General features: G+C 45.2%; 1 protein-coding gene across 3 annotated transcripts in view; it reads left to right on the top strand.

Annotated features, from left to right (window-relative positions):
- The window catches only part of LOC121656050 (spectrin beta chain, non-erythrocytic 1), a 180,194-nt gene that overhangs the window by 96,872 nt on the left and 63,886 nt on the right, over nucleotides 1-19,436 (top strand). For all 3 annotated transcript variants that reach the window (XM_042011042.1, XM_042011041.1, XM_042011040.1), the window contains 12 exons: nucleotides 50-256; nucleotides 1,201-1,354; nucleotides 1,433-1,584; nucleotides 2,219-2,437; nucleotides 2,517-2,597; nucleotides 2,758-2,964; nucleotides 3,065-3,276; nucleotides 8,150-8,287; nucleotides 8,720-8,840; nucleotides 9,030-9,245; nucleotides 9,332-9,751; nucleotides 11,696-11,898. In XM_042011042.1, coding sequence (XP_041866976.1) covers nucleotides 50-256; nucleotides 1,201-1,354; nucleotides 1,433-1,584; nucleotides 2,219-2,437; nucleotides 2,517-2,597; nucleotides 2,758-2,964; nucleotides 3,065-3,276; nucleotides 8,150-8,287; nucleotides 8,720-8,840; nucleotides 9,030-9,245; nucleotides 9,332-9,751; nucleotides 11,696-11,898 — 2,330 coding nt within the window. The remainder of the gene's footprint in view (nucleotides 1-49; nucleotides 257-1,200; nucleotides 1,355-1,432; nucleotides 1,585-2,218; nucleotides 2,438-2,516; nucleotides 2,598-2,757; nucleotides 2,965-3,064; nucleotides 3,277-8,149; nucleotides 8,288-8,719; nucleotides 8,841-9,029; nucleotides 9,246-9,331; nucleotides 9,752-11,695; nucleotides 11,899-19,436) is intronic.

The raw sequence follows: 19,436 nt of genomic DNA on the forward strand, positions 1-19,436 counted from the left end.
TGCCTCCTTCAGTTGGCCAATCAGAAACCTTTTCCTCTCACTGGTGCAGGCGGTGGTTGCCGTGGCGAAGGAACTGGAGGCAGAGAGTTACCATGACATCAAGCGCATCACGGCCAGGAAGGACAACGTGATCCGGCTGTGGGAGTACCTGCTGGAGCTGCTGAAGGCCCGGCGGCACAGGCTGGAGCAGAACCTGAACCTGCAGAGGGTCTTCCAGGAGATGCTGTACATCATGGACTGGATGGACGAGATGAAGGTGGGATGGGCGAGGCAGCCAATCAGGAATGAACACTGTAATTCTTTAATTATGAAGATGTTGTCAGTTTGTATAGAAGTCTTTAACTTACTGACGTGTATTTACTTTACGTTTATTAATATCCAGTCCATGTTTAAAATTTAAAAACTGAGAAAGCAATGAAGGAAGTACAACAAATGAATCACTGCTTGGATCATCTTTTATGATTCACATACTAAGAACAAAACAACTTGATTTATTATACTTTCCAGCTCAAAAAATAGTTTAAATAATTCACTTGTTTTTTGTCCAAAGTTTTCTGTGTAAACAGAATATTTATTTATTGAAATCTCATCTTGTTGCAGCTCGTTTTTAATCTAGAAGTAGCTGGATCCATACAACATGAGCATATTTTTCTATATGAGAATCTGAAGCACATGAACCCTAAATGTCTGACTCTGTGCAGCCATTGGCTACCAGCCGATTGATTGTGACCAATCAGGAATCAGCTCCAGTGAGCATGTGCAGTTTTACATCTTGTTTCAGTTTATTTAGAGAAAATAATACATTTGGATGAATCAGCATGTTCTAGAAAATCTTTGTCTCCATTAGCTGGTCTGGGGTCAGCAGGGGGCGCTGTAGTCTTTGATCCACATGGCTGTAATGAACAGAGCTGTGGTCACGGACAGGAAACTAATCCTGGAGCAACAAGACCCAGACAGAGAAACATCTGCAGGTCTGCTTTTTCTCTCCTGGACATGTGTATTCTGGAGAAGCAGAAACAGCTGATCCATCATGTGATCAGCCATGTGGGTAATGTGCTGGCAACATTAAAAACTTTCTTTTAGAAAAACGTCAAAACTTTTTCTGAAATTCTGAAGAAGCTTTTTTAAAGTTTCAGCAGCTTTTTGTCCTGTAGGAGCATTTTCATGTCTAGGAGATGTGATCCTGATGTCCTCCTGCAGATGCTGCTGCTGTCTCAGGATTACGGGAAGCACCTGCTGGGGGTGGAGGACCTGCTGCAGAAACACGCCCTGGTGGAGGCCGACATTGGCATCCAGACCGACCGGGTCCGCATGGTCAACAGCAACGCTCAGAAGTTCGCCAACGACACTGAGAGTATGTCACAGTTCATTACTTTGATTTAGTTTTGATAATTTTCACTCATAATGAAGTTCTCTTCATCGTCCTCCTCAGGTTATAAGCCCTGTGATCCTCAGATCGTGAAGGACCGGGTCGCTCACCTGGAATTCTGCTACCAGGAGCTGAGCCAGCTGGCGGCTGAGCGCCGAGCCCGCCTCGAGGAGTCCCGCCGCCTCTGGAAGTTCTTCTGGGAAATGGCTGAAGAGGTTCTCCTCATTTTTATCCTCCAGGCAGAGACATTAAATCCCACCCTCAGCTCAGTCTGCATCTCAGTTCTGATTCCACATCTTTATGATAAATCTGTGTTTTTATGTGCACAACGTTCGGGTGGAAAGATATGAGGGAAAGAGCTGCTCCTTTAAGCTGGAAAAACAGGTGATTTAGTTTGGGCTGCAGGATATGAAGCAAATGTCCTGCATATGATCAAAAAAATACTAACAGACAACAGGAAATTCATCATCATCATCGTCCTCATCATCCCAGTACATAAATAAATGTTTTCAGTGTTTTCAGGTGAGATTTCAGACACCTGTACAATAAAGGTAGCAGCTGACCTTTAGCCAGATGAAATACAGCATGGTGTTAATAAAAGTTAAACCAATACAGTGACCACAAGATGTTTCCTCTACAGCCCATAAAATCAGCGTAAACTCTCCCAGAGATCAGCAGAAACTGGTTATAATGATGGTGAGCGTGAAGCAGAAATCATAGAAACATCTAGAAAAGATGGAGATGAATTAAAGCTAATTAAACACTGTTAAAGAGGAAGCTGTGACACCAGAACACGGCAGCGTGTCACTGAGGACTACAATTAACATGACATCTTTTTGTGGCTCGTAGGAGGGATGGATTAGGGAGAAGGAGCAGATCCTCTCCTCCGAGGATTATGGGAAGGATCTGACGGGCGCCTTGCGGCTGCTGAGTCAACACAAAGCTTTTGAGGATGAGATGAGCGGTCGAGCCGCCCACCTGCAGCAGACCATCAAACAGGGCGAGGAGCTGGTGGCTGACAACCACTTCGGAGCTGACAAAATCAAAGAGCGAATCCAGGACATCCAGGTATGCCGAGACAGGAATGAGGTCAGAAACAGAGCACAATCAGAGCTCTGCTTACCTGGTTTTCCTGTCTGTGCTGCAGGAGCAGTGGGCAGCTCTGGAGCATCTTTCTGCTGTACGGAAAGCTCGTCTGCAGGAGGCCTGCAACCAGCATCAGTTCCAGGTTCTCTCAACACAACCCTCACTTTCTACTCGCTGCTCAAAATGTTGCACACTGCCCTTATTTCTGGTTATCCAGCATCCAAAATCCAGGTTCCTGGAGGTCCGGAAAACATTTGGTTGGATGGGTGAAATCATGTCTGCTCTTTTCCATCTTTGTGCAGGCTGATGCAGATGATATTGACACGTGGATGCTGGACGTACTGCGGATTGTGTCCAGCGTCGATGTCGGCCACGACGAGTTCTCCACACAGGCTCTGGTGAAGAAACACAAAGATGTTGCAGAAGAGATCGGCAGCTACCGACCCGTCATCGATGCTCTGCACGAACAGTCCAGAACTCTGCCGCCTGAGAAGGCCAACTCTGAGGAGGTAGAACTCCAACAACACTAACACCACTGGACGGGTGCACATCTCCAAATTTCCTAGTTGAGAAGTCTGAACTCACAGCTTTGAGTCTTTGTGTCTGCAGGTCCAGAACCGGCTGGCGGGCATTGAGGAACGTTACAAGGAGGTGGCTGAGCTGACCCGACTCCGGAAGCAGGCGCTGCAGGATGCTCTGGCGCTCTACAAGATGCTGAATGAAGCCAGCTCCTGCGAGCTGTGGATTGATGAGAAGGAGCAGTGGCTCAACAGCATGGAGATCCCGGAAAAACTGGAGGACCTGGAGGTGGTCCAGCACCGGTAAAAACCACACCCAACACTTCTGTCAATCCTGGTTCCTGCAGGGGCTGGATGGTACAGGAACCAGTTCAGAGAGTGTTTCTTCTAGTCAGACAAGCTGAGACTAAGGGCTGGAATTTAGTTGATGTGCACATCAATATTCTGCAGCGTTTGTGTCGATAGGCCCATCCAACGGCTGTTTTGTGTGTTGCGCCATCTTGTGGCACCACATTGCTTGCTGTTAGGCTGGCAAACTGAGGCCTCATTTATGGAGCTGGCGTAGGAACAAAAACCGGCGTACGCCAATCATAGTCAACATTTGGGATTTATAAAAACCAAACTTGACTGGAAAATGTTCCTACTACCACTCAAACTGACCCAGGCGTATGCACAGAATCTAGAAAAACTGGAAACAGCGACACCAACGGTCCAGAATAAAACCAAGGAAATGATCCACAATCTACTATTACCTTTCACACCACATGTTAGATATCACATCTAATTTAAGGGTCCACACTCAACATGATCACCACCTCCTCCAAAGCAGCAGAATCTCTCCACGTCTCCATCAGGTTTAGTAAATTTTTCTGATCTGTGTATGCGCAGTTTCCTCATTCAAAGAGGAAAACCCAAATTTCATGTTTCATGCTCAGATAATAAAATGTATCAGGCTAATTTCACGCTTTTACAATAATCTTTGAGGTTAGAACTAAAGTCCAAATGTTTTTTCCTTGCATGGCAGGTCTACGTTTAGCAACATTTCACATTATCTTCCAGATGAGTCATTTCCTCTCCGCAGCAGGGCACTGCTTGTCTCTTAGTCCATTAGCAATAACTAGCATAATAACCATGACATTGCACCATGTTTAGCTTGACATAAACATGGAAATGAAAAATTTAGTGTCGGATTGACAACTTAAATAAACTTAAGTAAAATTCATCCATCCATTTCCTGGCGCTTATCCGGAGTCGGGTTGCGGGGGCAGCTGCCTAAGCAGGGAAACCCAGACTTCCCTCTCCTCGGGGACATTCACCAGCTCATCCGGAGGGATCCCGAGGCGTTCCCAGGCAAGCCGAGAGATGTAGTCCGTCCAGCGTGTCCTGGGTCTTCCTCGGGGCCTCTTTCCTGTGGGACGTGGCCGGAACACCTCACCAGGAGGCATCCTAACCAGATGCCCGAGCCTCCTCATCTGGCTCCTCTCGATGTGGAGGAGCAGCGGCTCTACTCTGAGCCCCTCCCGGATCACCGAGCTTCTCACTCTATCTCTAAGGGAGAGCCTGGCCACCCTGCAGAGAAAACTCATTTCGGCTGCTTGTACTCGCGGTCTTGTTCTTTTGGTCACTACCCACAGCTCATGACCATACGTGAGGGTAGGAACGTAGATCGACCGGTAAATCGAGAGCTTTGCCTTTTGGCTCAGCTCCTTCTTCACCACGACAGACCGATGCAGAGTCCGCATCACTGCAGACGCCGCACCCATCCGCCTGTCCATCTCCTGCACCATCCTTCCCTCACTCATGAACAAGATGCTGAGATACGGGAACTCCTCCACTTGGGGCAGGACCCTATTGCAGACCCAGAGAAAGCACTCCACCCTTTTCCGGCTGAGGACCATGGTCTAGGACTTGGAGGTGCTAATTCCCATCCTAGCCGCTTCACACTTGGCTGCGAATCGCTCCAGTGAGAGCTGAAGATCAACCCTAACTCGATGACGCCAACAGAACCACATCATCCGCAAAGAGCAGAGACCCAATCCTGAGGCCACCGAACCGGATCCCCTCAACACTTTGGCTGCACTTAAAAATTCTGTCCAAAGTTATGAACAGAATTGGTGACAAAGGGCAGCCTTGGCGGAGTCCAACCCGCACTGCCGGCAATGCGGACCAAGCTCTGACACCGGTCGTACAGGGACCGGGCTGCTCATACAAGCGGGTCCGGCACTCCATACTCCCGGGGTACCACCCACAGGAGTCCCTGGGGGACAAGGTCGAATGCCTTCTCCAAGTCCACAAAGCTCATGTAGACTGGTTGGGCAAACTCCCATGCCCCCGCAAAGACCCTGAAGAGGTTGTACAGCTGGTCCACTGTTCCACGACTGGGACGAAAACCACACTGCTCTTCCCCAGTCTGAGGTTCGACTATCCGACGGACCCTCCTGTCAAGCACCCCTGAATAGACCTTACCGGGGAGGCTGAGGAGTGTTATCCCCCTGTAGTTGGAGCACACCCTCCAGTGCCCCTTTTTGAAGAGGGGGACCACAACCCCAGTCTGCCAGTCCAGGGGAACTGTCCCCGATGTCCACGCGATGCTGCAGAGGCGTGTCAGCCAAGACAGCCCTACAGCATCTAGAGCCCTAAGAAACTCTGGGCGGACCTTGGATCGGGGCCTTGCCACCGATCAGATTTTTAACCACCTCAGGGACCTCAGCCCCAGAGATGGCAGAACCAGCACCAGCTACCCCAGACTCTGCTTCCTCATCGGAAGACGTGTTGGTGGGATTGAGTAGGTCTTCGAAGTATTCCCTCCACCGCCTCACAGCGTCCCGAGTCGAGGTCAGCAGCCCCCCATCCCCACTGTACACAGTGTTGACGGAGCACTGCTTTCCCCTCCTGAGCCGCCGGATGGTGGACCAGAATCTCCTCGAAGCTGTCCGGAAGTCATTCTCCATGGCCTCTTCAAACTCCTCCAATGCCCGAGTTTTTGCCTTAACGACCGCCGAAGCTGTGCTCCGCTTAGCCCGCCGATACCCATCAACTGCCTCTGGAGTCCCTCAGGCCAAAAAGGCCCGATAGGACTCCTTCTTCAGCTTGACGGCATCCCTTACTGCTGGTGTCCACCAACGAGTTCGAGGGTTACCGCCACGACAGGCACCGACAACCTTACGGCCACAGCTACGGCTGGCCGCCTCGACAATAGAAGCACGGAACACAGCCCATTCGGACTCAATGTCCCCTGCCTCACCCGGGAGATGGGAGTTGAAATCCTTTCTGACAGGGGACTCTGCCAGACGTTCCCAGCAGACCCTCACAACACGCTTGGGTCTACCAGGCCTAACCGGCATCCACCCCCACCATCTGAGCCAACTGACCACCAGGTGGTGATCAGTTGACAGCTCAGCCTCTCTCCTCACCCGAGTATCCAGAACATGTGTCCGCAAGTCCGACGACACAACTACAAAGTTAATCATCGAACTGCGGCCTAGAGTGTCCTGGTGCCAAGTGCACATGTGGACACTCTTATGTCTGAACAAGGTGTTTGTTATGGACAGTCCATGACGAGCAACAACAAAACACCACTCGGATTTAGATCAGGGCGCCCGTTCCTCCTAATCACGCCCCTCCAGGTCTCACTGTCATTGCCCACGTGGGCATTGAAGTCCCCCAGCAGAAGGAGGGAGTTCCCTGAAGGAGTGTTCTCCAACACCCCCTCCAAGGACTCCAAAAAAGGTGGGTACTGAACTGCTATTTGGTGCATAAGCACAAACAACAGTCAGGACCCGTCCCCCCCACCCGGATGCAGAGGGAGGCTACCCTTTCGTCCACCGGGGTAAACCCCAACGTACAGTCGCCAAGTCAGGGGGCAATCAGCATACCCACACCTGCTCGGCGCCTCTCACCGGGAGCAACTCCAGAATGGAAGATTGTCCAGCCCCTCTCAAGGACAGTGGTTCTATAGCCCAAGCCGTGCGTCGAGGTGAGTCCAACTATATCTAGCAGGAACAGCTCAACCTCGCACACCAGCTCAGGCTCCTTCTCAGCCAGAGAGGTGACATTCCATGTCCCTAGATCAAGCTTTTGCAGCCGAGGATCAGACTGCCAGGGTCCCCGCCTCTGACAGCTGCCCAGCTCACACTGCACCCGACCCCTATGGCCCCTCCTGCAGGTGGTGAGCCCACGTGAGGGGAGGCCCATGTCACCCTTTCGTGCTGAGCCCAACCGGACCCCATAGGCAAAGGCCCGGCCACCAGGCACTCGCCTCCGTGCCCCACCTCCAGGCCTGGCTCCAGAGGGGGACCCCGATGACCCACGTCCGGGCAAGGGAAACCTTGGTCCTTGCTTTCTCATCATCATAGGGGTGATTTGAGCCGCACTTCATCTGGTCCCTCCCCTAGACACCTGTCTAACCCTAACCCAGAGACTCCCTGGGCTCAGGGAGGAATAAAATCTGTTCTGTTAATATACTTGACCCACTTCTGTCCAACGTTGCTGTCCTCTGTCCACCCAGAGAATCTCTGCTAACCCAGAGGTCTAAGACAGGTACAGCCTTTCTGACTTCACAGTCCATGTTCTTCACATTCAGTTTTGTTCCATAATTTAAGTTTTCCACTGCTGTTAGAACAACCAAGAACCACGCATGTCCTCCCAGATCTCACACAAGTGAGACACAAGTGCCACAGCATACATGGTGGACGGTCTACTTCCGGTATTTTCCAGACTAGTCTATGCTGTCTGCATGTAAAGTACTTTGAGATGCTCTTTGCATGAGAAGGACTATGAATAAAATTTAGAATAATTTGATTTGGTAGTTGTGGACAAAGTCCAAGAGGCAGTCCTCAAAACTATCATCCATTATGTTGACCTTTGACCTCTTGTTTATTCTCTTCTTCACACGAGTGCCTCTAGTGTTCAAGCCAGTATTTCAACTTGCGATATGCCTAACTATCCTAGCAGGCAGCCATGACACGTACGTAGACACATTGCTGACAGCAACTACATCCCAACCCTTCAAGGTTTGTCATGGTTCTGGTTTGAGGGGTCAGAGCCCGTTAGTTACAGATGTTAAAGAAGATCCTCACAAATCCAGGTTGCATCTCCAGTGATCACAGAGCAGAAACCCAGAAAAAGGAAGTTTGTGGATGTTCCTGATGGTTCCCACCGCACCTCTTCTATCCAGGTTTGAGAGTCTGGAGCCGGAAATGAACAGCCAGGCTTCCCGGGTTGCCGTGGTGAACCAGGTTGCCAGGCAGCTGATCCACAGTGGACATCCCAGTGAGAAGGAGATCAAAGCTCAGCAGGACAAACTCAACACCAGGTAATCGAACCAGTTCACAGTCTGGGATTAACAGATTATTAAACGGGGTTTAATGACCCGACACAGAATGGAGATTAAACCAGACTTCATGGAGTTAAACTCGATTTAACAATTCTGTTTTATCAGTTTAATTTCAAATTTTGAAATCAAGGTCTGATTAAAGAGCAGCCAACATGTTTATTGTGCTGTAAACTGGGATTATCACAGACTGAACTGGGTTTAAACCAGCAGCAAAGGTGCTGTTTACCAGGATGTTCTAATCATACAACAACTCAGTCGTAAATAAAACCTAACCCTAACCCTTTTGTTATCTTCTTCTTTAAATGGGACAAAAAAATCACATAAAAACAAAAGGAATATTAAGATGAAACAAATCAATAAACTTAACAGATAAACATTAGTATCAGCTCAGACTTCCTACTGTCTGTTCAGCTGGAGTCAGTTCAGAGACCTGGTGGACCAGAAGAAGGAGAGCCTCAACTCAGCTCTGGGAGTCCAGAACTACCACCTGGAGTGTAACGAAACCAAGTCCTGGATCAAGGAGAAGACCAAGGTACCTGCCTCAGCAGCAGCACATCTCAGAGTATAGACGAGTGTTTTCTGCAGAACTAAACCTGTTTTTTGTCAGAAGATCAGAGGATGCATCTCTAAATTCATCCATCCTATGAATAGTTGCATTTAAATGTAAATGAATAAAAGTTTGACGAGGAGACCTCGGGATCATGATTTCTGCGTCCTGTAGGTAATTGAGTCAACCCAGGAGCTGGGGAACGACCTGGCCGGCGTCATGGCTCTGCAGAGGAAGCTGACAGGGATGGAGCGTGACCTGGTGGCCATCGAAGACAAGCTTGATGACCTGGGAAAAGAGGCGGGCCGCTTGGCATCTGAGCATCCGGAACAATCCGAGGCCATCAAAGGGCGTCTAGCTGAGATCACTGGTGTCTGGGATGAGATGAAGGTTGGAGCTGTTTTCACTGTTTGATGAGGTTTGGTTCCAGAATGGAAATGTTTTGCAGATGTTGACACTCTCTTCTCTCTTAACAGGACACCTTGAAGAACCGGGAGGAGTCGCTGGGTGAGGCCAGCAAGCTTCAGCAGTTTCTACGCGACCTGGACGACTTCCAGTCCTGGCTGTCACGGACACAGACAGCCATCGCCTCTGAAGACATGCCGAACACGTTGGCAGAGGCCGAGAAGCTGCTGGCCCAGCATGAGGGAATCAAGAACGAGATCCGCAACTACGAAGAGGACTACCAGAAGATGAGGGACATGGGTGAGATGGTGACGCAGGGCCAGACAGATGCCCAGTACATGTTCCTGCGTCAGCGGTTGCAGGCGCTCGACACCGGCTGGAACGAGCTCCACAAGATGTGGGAGAACCGACAGAACCTGCTGTCCCAGTCTCACGCCTACCAGCTGTTTCTCCGGGACACCAAGCAGGCCGAAGCCTTCCTCAATAACCAGGTAACACCCCTCCCCCTGTGATGATTCACACCTGAACCACAGGCCGCAGAGACACATCAGTAACACCTGCTCCTTCATAAGTCTGTTGGGCTTCGTGGGCCAGAAAATCTCCTGAGTGGGTGAAAATCTCCACCCAGTTTTTCCAGGCTAAAGAGACACTCCAATCCTCTGCAAAATCCAGTTTACTACAGTCCAAACAGAATTCAGTTAAATGAAATTGATCATGGAATCCACATTAGTTTTAGTCATAACCCTTTAAATCTCTCTTTGATTCTATCCTCCATCCTGAGCTGCACAGGGACACAAACCTCCATCAGGACAGGATTCTTGAAGGAAAACCACAATCACGACCAGAACCAAGAAGGAAAAACTCCATCACAACCAGAATCGAGTCCGCCTTCTAGTACCGGGTCGTCCTCTTCATAAGGTCCGCCTTCTAGTACCTGGTCTTCCTCTTCATCAGGACCACCTTCTAGTACCGGGTCTTCCTCTTCATCAGGACCGCCTTCTAGTACCGGGTCGGACCTTTTTAATCCTGGTGTGATAGATGAAGCAGGTGGTGGAAACCTTCCTCAGAGGTTTTCTCCATATTGACATGACAGCATCACACAGTTGCTGCAGGTTTGTCGGCTGCATCCATGATGAGAATCTCCCGTTCCACCACATCCCAAAGCTGCTCTACTGGATTGGTTGTCCTTCTGATCTGGATGCAGAAGATTGCCCGATTTCTCACTATGTAAACTGGAAAGACTCCCATCAACCTGCCATGACGGATGAGAAGGAGGATGGCAGGAAGCAAATAAATCAGAAGGAATTCTTTTTGTTTTGGAAAATTCCAACTTAATCTGTTTTCATTGGATTTGGATTGTTCAACTAGAATCACTTTGTGGGAAATGGTTGAGGTTGTATAAGTTCCTGTAGTAAATGTTATTCCATTGGGTAGTTTGAGCCTGATTAAAACACCTCAACCAGTATTTGGGTGTCTCTTCAAAATGAAACTAAGACAGATGGAAATATCTGTAAATTCTCCAGATCCTTCTGTCAGATTTAAACAAGAGTCCAAGCCTGAGGTACAAACAGTATTTATTACTCATATCATATCATATCATATTTTGATAGAGTTTATAGTTATGGATAATCCCCCGTTTGGTCATCCTGGTGTCACTGTACTCGACCGGGTTGTACATTTTACAACTTTTCCCACAATCAGTTTGTTTTTATCGAGCTTCTCACTCTCTATCTAAGGAGGAGTCCAGACACCCTGAGGAGAAAAATCATTTCAGCCACTTGTTCTTATGACCTGGTCCTTTCGGTCACTGCCCACAGCTGGTGACCATAGATCAAGATAGGAAAATCCAGAGCTTCTCCTTTCAGCTCAGCTGCTTCTTCACCAGGACAGACCGATGCAGAGTCCACATCCCTGCAGTGGCCGAACCAATCCTCCTGTACATCTGATGACGCTCCCCCTTTTTCTGGCATGAAACCTAACCAGGTGGCTCATTATCTGGTTAGGAAGTGTTCTGGAAGCCTTCGTGTGAGAGAACATACAAAGGATGACTTCCTGTCTGGTTTTTGTCCAGCTTGTCTCAGCATCCATTCTTTTCCAGGGTCTGTCCAGTCCAGGCATTCTGAATCATAAAACCTGACTCTCCTGTGTCTTGTGGCGACCACTTTTTCTTAATGTTTATCCTGTTTATTTAGTTTCTTCTTCTTTGATAATTTTTTCAGCAGGTAACAAAGTGAAAACAGACAGTAACGTTTATTATCTACAGCGTTATTCTTTCATTTAAAGGTGTACACAGCTCAAACTCAAAGTTTCAGTTTGGAAAAGTCCCGATGTTCATAGACATCTTTGCAGTCATAGATTTACTGGGATCAAACACCACCTGGTGGTTAAAGTTTGCAGCTGCAGCCTCAGACTTTCTCTCTTGTGTTTCTGATCAGGAGTATGTTCTGGCTCACACTGAGATGCCCAGCACTCTGGAGGCTGCAGAGGCTGCCATCAAGAAGCAGGAGGACTTCATGACCACCATGGACGCCAATGAGGAGAAGATCAGCAGCGTGGTTGACACCGGCCGCCGTCTGGTTGCCGATGGCAACGTGAGCTCTGAGCGCATCCAGGAGAAGGTGGACTCCATCGACCAGAGGTGACAGATGTGTTGGTCAATAAGATTCAGTCAAGGTCTTTTTTTGAATTTTATTAATCAATGTTTTGTTAATAGTTTCTGTAAAATGATCCTCAGTTGACGCAGTGTGTGTGGTACTTTAAAGATCTATTTTAGGAGGAAGAAATTTCATTACAGTTAAAACTACCAGCAGTGTTGGGAAAGTTCAGTTTCTTCATGAACTAGTTCAACGTTCAGTTCACACATTTTAAAATGAACTGGTTCATAGTCCTTTTCTCCAGCATGCTCCTGCGAGATTTTCCCCTCAGGATACGACATCTTCCTGTTGTCCACCCATCCAGTCCAGCTTGTAGCAGCTGCAGCTTTCACTCCTACAGGATAAAAACATGAGGAAAACTTGCTGGAATGTTTTTTTAATCAGGAATTATTAAACTATCTGAAGTAGGAAACAAAGGATGGACCTCAAAGTGCAAAATATTTAAACTTTATGTTTTTATTATGTCACTTCTCATTTTTTTATGATGTATTTTTTCTGACTTATTTGTACAAAGAAAAGTTCTAGAACTTGGGTCATGAAAGTGCAGAATGCAGCCCAAATGAAGAAGTAAAAAATTTCCTGTTGTGAGTTAGTTAGTGGATCAGGGTCAAGGATCTAGTCCACAGCTCCTGCGACCTCTGAACATGGCTCTCCTTAATACTCGATCTGTGCCTAAAAAAACCTTTTCTGTTGAACGATTCATTGCTTCTGACTGAAACCTGGCAGCACGCCTCGGATCTTTCATCTCTCATTGAACTCTGCCCAGCTGGTGACTCCTTCATCAGTCAGGCTCGGACATCTGACCAAGGAGGCGGAGTTGCTGCGGTTTTTAGGACCCGTCTGGCATGTCGATCCGTGAACGTCGGACACTTCGCTTCGTTTGAACTGCAACTGATTAAAGTGGGAGATAAGAGCCCCTTTTACCGTCCACCTGGTCCAAACAGTCGGTTTTTAATTGAATTTAGTGACTTCCACTTTGAAGCTGTCCAGCCTGTTTATAGTTGGTGATTTTAACATACATGTTGATGATGACTCTGACCTCTTTTCCAGAGGTTTCATCAGTGTCATGGATTCTTGTCATTTGACCCAGCATGTGTCTGTGCCCATTGGACCTTGTTTTTACTTCAGGTCTGGATATTGATTGTCTTTTTTCTGAGGACATTTTTATTTCTGATCACCTCTGTATTTTTTAACTTGTCCTTTCCTGTGTCGATCTCTCCTGCTCGGAGAGGTGAGCTCTCGTATACTCAACTCTGCTGCTGGTGTTTTATCTGAAGCTTTTTATTTAGTCTTATTCTCCGATGACGATGTTGATCTCTCCATTGATCTTTTAAGCGATTATAGTCTTTCCATTTTAGATAAAGTATGTCCTGTTAAAACCAGATTTACTTCTGTTGCTAAGTCATCCCCTTGGTTAAACGACAGCACTCGCTGTCTAAGACGCTGTTGTAGAAAAGCCTAGTGTTTATGGAAGAAAACTGGTTTGCATGTCCACCTGCTTTACTTGAAGTATCTCCTGGTTTCCTTTAACGATGCTGTTAGAGATGCAAGGTCTGCCTACTTCTCAAATTTAATCTCAAAAAGTCGTGGTAATCCCAAAGTGTTATTTAACACCATTACTAAATGAATTACTCCTACTGCTCCTGCTGTTCCCATTGCTTCAAATGAGGATTGTGAAAAATTCTTGGCCTTTTTTTTTTTTAAAAAGAGTAAAAACTGTGAGAAGCTCTACGTCTCCATCAGCTGTTACTGTCTGTTCCCAGTCCAGCTCGGCCTGTGATTATAGATCATCTTATGAAACATAGGTGCCAGTGTATTCCAGGATTCCTTACAGAACTCTGCTGGAAAACCATCTGGGCCTGGGGCTTCTTTCCTGGCTTCATGGAGTTCTTCTACTGGGAGGTGAATCCAAAGCCAGAAACAGCTCATGAGGAGAATTTGGGAGGCTGATGTTACTGAGAAATTTATTTAACTCCAGGTTCTTATTCTATTTAGCATATGTCCATCTGGGGATGCACCAGGTTGAGGTCCCCTCCGTAATCACCGTGTTTTCTCTGTGATCCGAGTGTGAAGCAAAAATAGAGTGAAAAAAAAGAGGCGTTATCAACATTTGGACCATATATATTAGCAATGTATAGGTTAAGATTGTAACTAGATAAATTAAGTATAAATCTACCGGATCTACAGCTACGCTGTTTAAGGTGAAATGTACTTTTCTATTTAAAAGGATGCTACACCTCTCTGTTTGGAGTTATAACAGGCCGAGAACACCAGAGGAAACTGAGCTGAGAGGATCTGCTGATGTTTCAGCCAGATGTGTCTCTGGTAATAAAACCTTGTCTGCCTGTAGATCTTTTAATCCATTAAAGATTTTTGGCCTCTGTAACCAGCTCCATGTACATTCCAGGTGTAAACCTTAGGCCTGGTACACACATGAGGGTTTTTTTTAATCTTATCAGATTTTTTTTTATCTGGTCAAGACCTCACACATGAAGATAAAAATCTGGCATGTAACAGCGTTGATGGTGCTGTGTGTGGCGGCTCCGATAATCTCAGCACATAACACACACACACACACAACGATGCCGTCCGCAACCGATCCAGAATCTAGTCCTCCGAGCTCCGAAAACTCATGTGATCAAACCATGGCAACAACCAGAAAACACACCACCCGGCACATGATGAAGGAATGATGGTGGTCTTGGGACTACTGTTAACAGAAAAACCCAGAACTGAATAAATAAGCGACTGGAGACGGCATGAACACAGACTTTCTATCCTTCCTGTTCCCCAGCCAGCTCGCTCTCTGATTGGCTACATTTCGTTCCTCGTCACCATCCACACAGTCACGACTCAGGAGTCGTCGGCTTTCCTCACACGTGAAGATTTCTGGTTGTAAACATTGAACATGTTTTTTATTGATTTCAAGATTTTATAAAGAAAAAAAGAAGAAGGTTGGCTGGTGCACCCCATCCCTACCCCCTTTTACAGACACGTTACAGCTACAGAACATTTCAAACATGCTTAATCAGTTTCCTGCAATCTGCTGGAAATAAGTTTATCCAGACAAAGTTGTTTAGATTTCAGTCTTTTTTCCACCAGTTCTTGTTTGGGGTAGCACCAAATACTATCCCAGTCAGTGTCTCTGTCCTCTGTATAGAATTTCAACTTATATAGCATAGACTCATAAGAGGCAGTCTCTGTCATCGCATTGATCCAGTCTTTCAGTTCAGGACTTACTGTGGTCTTCCAGTGACTCAGGATAACCCTGGATGCTGTCACTAGCCCAACCATATATGGATATTCAAGACCCGCTTAGGAACCTTAGATATTTGGGATCTTTCTGCTAATAAACACAGTTCAGGAGTTAAAGGCACCTGTGAGCCAGACCAACCACTCAAAACTTTTATAACTTTACTCCAAAATGGAGGTATGACAGAACATTCCCACAGACGATTTAGGAATGTCCCCACCTCGTTTCTACATTTTTAACATATGTTATCATAGTTTCATGCTACGTAGTCTGACTGGAGTATGATAATATCTATGCAACAGTTTATATTGTATACATTTGCTTATAGCTTCTTTTACATATTTCCCATTATCCAACAAAATATTTGACCATCTCTCGTTTGAAAAATATGTTTTTAGGTCTTTCTGCCATAAAAGTTTAATATTTACAGAGTCACCACTACGACTATCATTTAAAAGTCTATAGAAGTGGGAAGCTGTGTGGCGCTCCTGTGGCAAATTTATGTACTCTACCTAACAACTGCTTTATCAAGTTTACACACTATTTTAAGATGGTAGGTGGTATTGCAATTGGTAACATCATAATTATATAATGAAACTGTGGAGCTACCATCATTTTTATAATATTAATTTTCCCCACAGTGACATGTTTAGCTTTTTCCATTTTTCCAAATTTGTCTTAATTTTTAGTAAGACTGAATCAAAATTAAAATGAAGTAGCTCATCCAGATCCAAACTGAGTTTAGTCCCCAAACATTTCATTCCTTTTGGTACCCATTTCAATTTAAACTTCTCTAACATATGTAAAAAACAATCAGAAGACAAAGACATGGCTTCGGACTTGCCCCAGTTGACAGTGTACCCTAACACCTTTGAAAAAGATTGTGTGGTGTCCATCAGATGTGGTAAGGACAATTGTGGATCAGCAACAATAGCTATAATATGCATAGAGAAGCCACTTGTTTTGTTGTTGGCCACATAGCACCCCTTTTATTTCTTTATTCGATCGAGTGCTATAAAAATAAGAAACAAAAGGGGGCTTAGTGAACACCCTTGGCGGGCCCCGCATGATATTATACCATTGGTAACAACTATCGCCTTTGGTTCCTTATATAGTGTTCTAACCCATTTAGTAAAATGCGGATCAAAGCTAAAGAGCGATAAAGCAGAGAAAAGAAAGCACCATTCCACTTTATCAAATACCTTCTCCCCATCTAAGACGAAGGCTGCTACTGGTACATCTTTGGACTGACTTAACCACATTATATGTAATAACTTTTGAATATTATCGGAGGAGGAGCGCGTTTTTATAAAGCTTGTCTGATTGGAATCTATGAAACTATTCAAAACTCTTTGTAGATGCAGGGCCAGTACTTTAGTAAGTATTTTACAATCCAGATTTAGCAGGCCACTTGGCCTATTATTTGATGGGTCCGTATTGTCCTTGTCCTTTTTTTGGAATCAAGGATATCAATGCTTTATTAAAAGTAGGAGGGATGCGTTCCCTTTCAAGAGCTTCATGAAACACTTTTTGTAAAACTGGCGAAAGGATAGGCTATGTAAGTTTTATAGTACTCTTCAGGTAATCCATCATAACCAAGGGGTTTCCCAGCTTTCATCCGTTAAACTTTTCTAATTTCCAACTCGGTTATTGGAGATTCAAGCAATTAACTTGCTCCTGTTGAAGTCTAGGCAGATTTAGTTTGGAAAAGAATGCTTCATTTTCTTTCTGGAATTCACTCTCATACAGAGCAGAATAGTATAAAGTTTCATAATAATGTTTAAAAACCTCATTTATGTCCATCATGGAACTTACTAAATTATTTCCTCTATTAATATCAGGGATGGCATTAACAAATTATTGCTTTTTAACCCCTTTAAGCCCTAGGGTTGTTGGAGGTGTAGTTCGCCTGAACAGACCTACCCAAATGAAATCAACAATAATTCTGTAATTTTTAGGTCAATATACATAACCTTGGTCTCAATGGATAGGTAAGACCCTATGGAATATAAATCCAGTGTCAGAAACATTGTGAATGTTCATATGTCTGTGCAAATTGTGATAAACCATAGGTAAAAATAAAAAAAATTATCCTCGCCTAATTGTTTTTTTTTACACAGATGAAAACATGATAGAAATCATTCTGTGCATAAAGATACCACTGCATGCATTCAGCAACTCCTTGACTACAACTGTACAAAGTTTTAATGAGACTAGAACAAAGCTTATAGCTTTTATGCAGGTTTTAGTGTGGATAGGACAAGACGGACTTTCTATTTGGCCACTTGGATACCCAAACTGTGCCAAATTGTGCTGTGTCTGTATTTCTTCCAGAGCTTCTAACACAGTGTATTTGTTTTTTTATAATTTCTTGGACATGTTTATGGCTTTTATCCTTCGTTCTAAATGGATAAAAAGTTATAATGAAGCAAAGAAATGAACGCTGTTCGATATTCGCTCTTTCCGGTGCGCCCACGTGCGTAACTGCAGCAAAATGGCAATGATGCTCCTTTGTTTAGGCGCAAGCATTTATACCTGACAGATAAAGTCTCGTTCAAGTGTAAGATATCGTTGGAAAGCTCATATTATGTATAATTTGACCAAACTTTATTTACACTGCCAAGACCCACAACAAGACAACAAAATGGCTGTGAATGGGAGCATATGACATGTTAGCGCATGACGCAGTTTCACCATTATGGATTACTACGCTGTGAGTTTTGGTCGAAGAACAGTGTGGATAGACTGAAAATGACCACAAACAGGTAAGGAAATAAAAAATGTGGCTGTTTGTGAGAATATCTTTGGGATTTGGTATATTTGGTGATAAACATGCTAGCTGATAAGGCTGCTGTGATATGCGACGGTTAGCTTTGTGTTTGTTTTGAGACTGACGTGAGGTGCTTGGCGAATATCTTTTTATGCTTGGTCTCATATGAAAGTGCAGCTTTTCTAGTTTCATTTGATACCCAATATGTTGGGGTGGAGTGAACGGATCACGCGTTGTGTTGCATTTTGTTTCGGGTGTTAGGGGTTAGGTGGTGGCGCTGTTGTTTGTGGCATACGTATTTTAAAGTTGTTATTAAACAAATACTTTGTTGACTAAATGCACTTGAAAAGTTGATTTAGTGGCATTAGGTATTCTTCTTTAGGACACATTATAAATAAAATATCCTAACATCTAGAGCAGGGGTAGCCAACGTCGGTCCTCGAGGGCACCAATCCGGCAGGTTTTCCAGATTTCTGTGCTCCAACACACCTGACTTAAACTATCGAGTCATTGTGAAGATCCTTATAGGCTGTTGGATCCATTTAATTTGAGTCATATGCCATATGCTATAAGCTTCCCCCTTACCTGGAGGCTTTCCAAACATTTTTAATATACTTTGTACTTCTGATATTCCATTCAAAAAAGGTTTTAAGATCCTCTCTGAGTGATACATTGAAAGACTTATCAAGAAACATTCATTCTCCACCTATATCCCTCCATATTCTCCTCACCTAATTTAAGGCAGAGATCCATGGCAGCATGATCAGTAAGTACAATAGTTTTTATGGAGCAACTCGTCATATTGTTTGAGTTTGCAACCAAAAACATATCGAATCTAAGATAAGACTTGTGACTGTGAGAATAAAATGTATATTCCCGCTTAGATGGATTAATTATATAAATACAGCCCATTTACCATTTCTATCTCAAACTCCGCTTCATCCATGTTAACACCAAGCCCCTCCAACAGCTTCTTCCGAACACCGCTCACAAGTGTCCCATCCGCACCGATAGTTTCTCTTAGTCCAATTATTCTTATATTGTTGTGTTTGCTATGATTTTCAAGCACTTGAATGTGGTCCCACATCGCATTAACAAGCTCGTCTCTTTTTCCTGCAGCTGCTTGTAGCTGGTTGGTGGTATCTCTGAGGCTTGAAATATGTGTCTCAGCCTCTTTTATCCAAACTTTCAATTCTCCCACGGTTGTTTTCAGCTCAGAAGTTGTCTTTTTGATTGTAGTAATGTCAGCCGCGACAGAACGTAGTGTACCGCTGACTTTCAGAACTTCAGTCAACAAGTTGACATGATTTGCGGAAGCCTAGCTTTGGCCTTATTCCTCACCTAGTCGTGTAGGGCTCGACGTTGTCGACAATAGTCGACAATAAAAATAGTCGACAACTAATTTAGCCATCGACTATTGTCGGCAAAAAACAAAAAAAAAAAACAAAGACTACCGAGTGAAACATCGTCTTCTAATCCTGTCTCTGCTGAGAGTTGCA

Source organism: Melanotaenia boesemani, chromosome 16, assembly GCF_017639745.1.
Source record: "Melanotaenia boesemani isolate fMelBoe1 chromosome 16, fMelBoe1.pri, whole genome shotgun sequence".
Lineage (NCBI taxonomy): Eukaryota > Metazoa > Chordata > Actinopteri > Atheriniformes > Melanotaeniidae > Melanotaenia > Melanotaenia boesemani.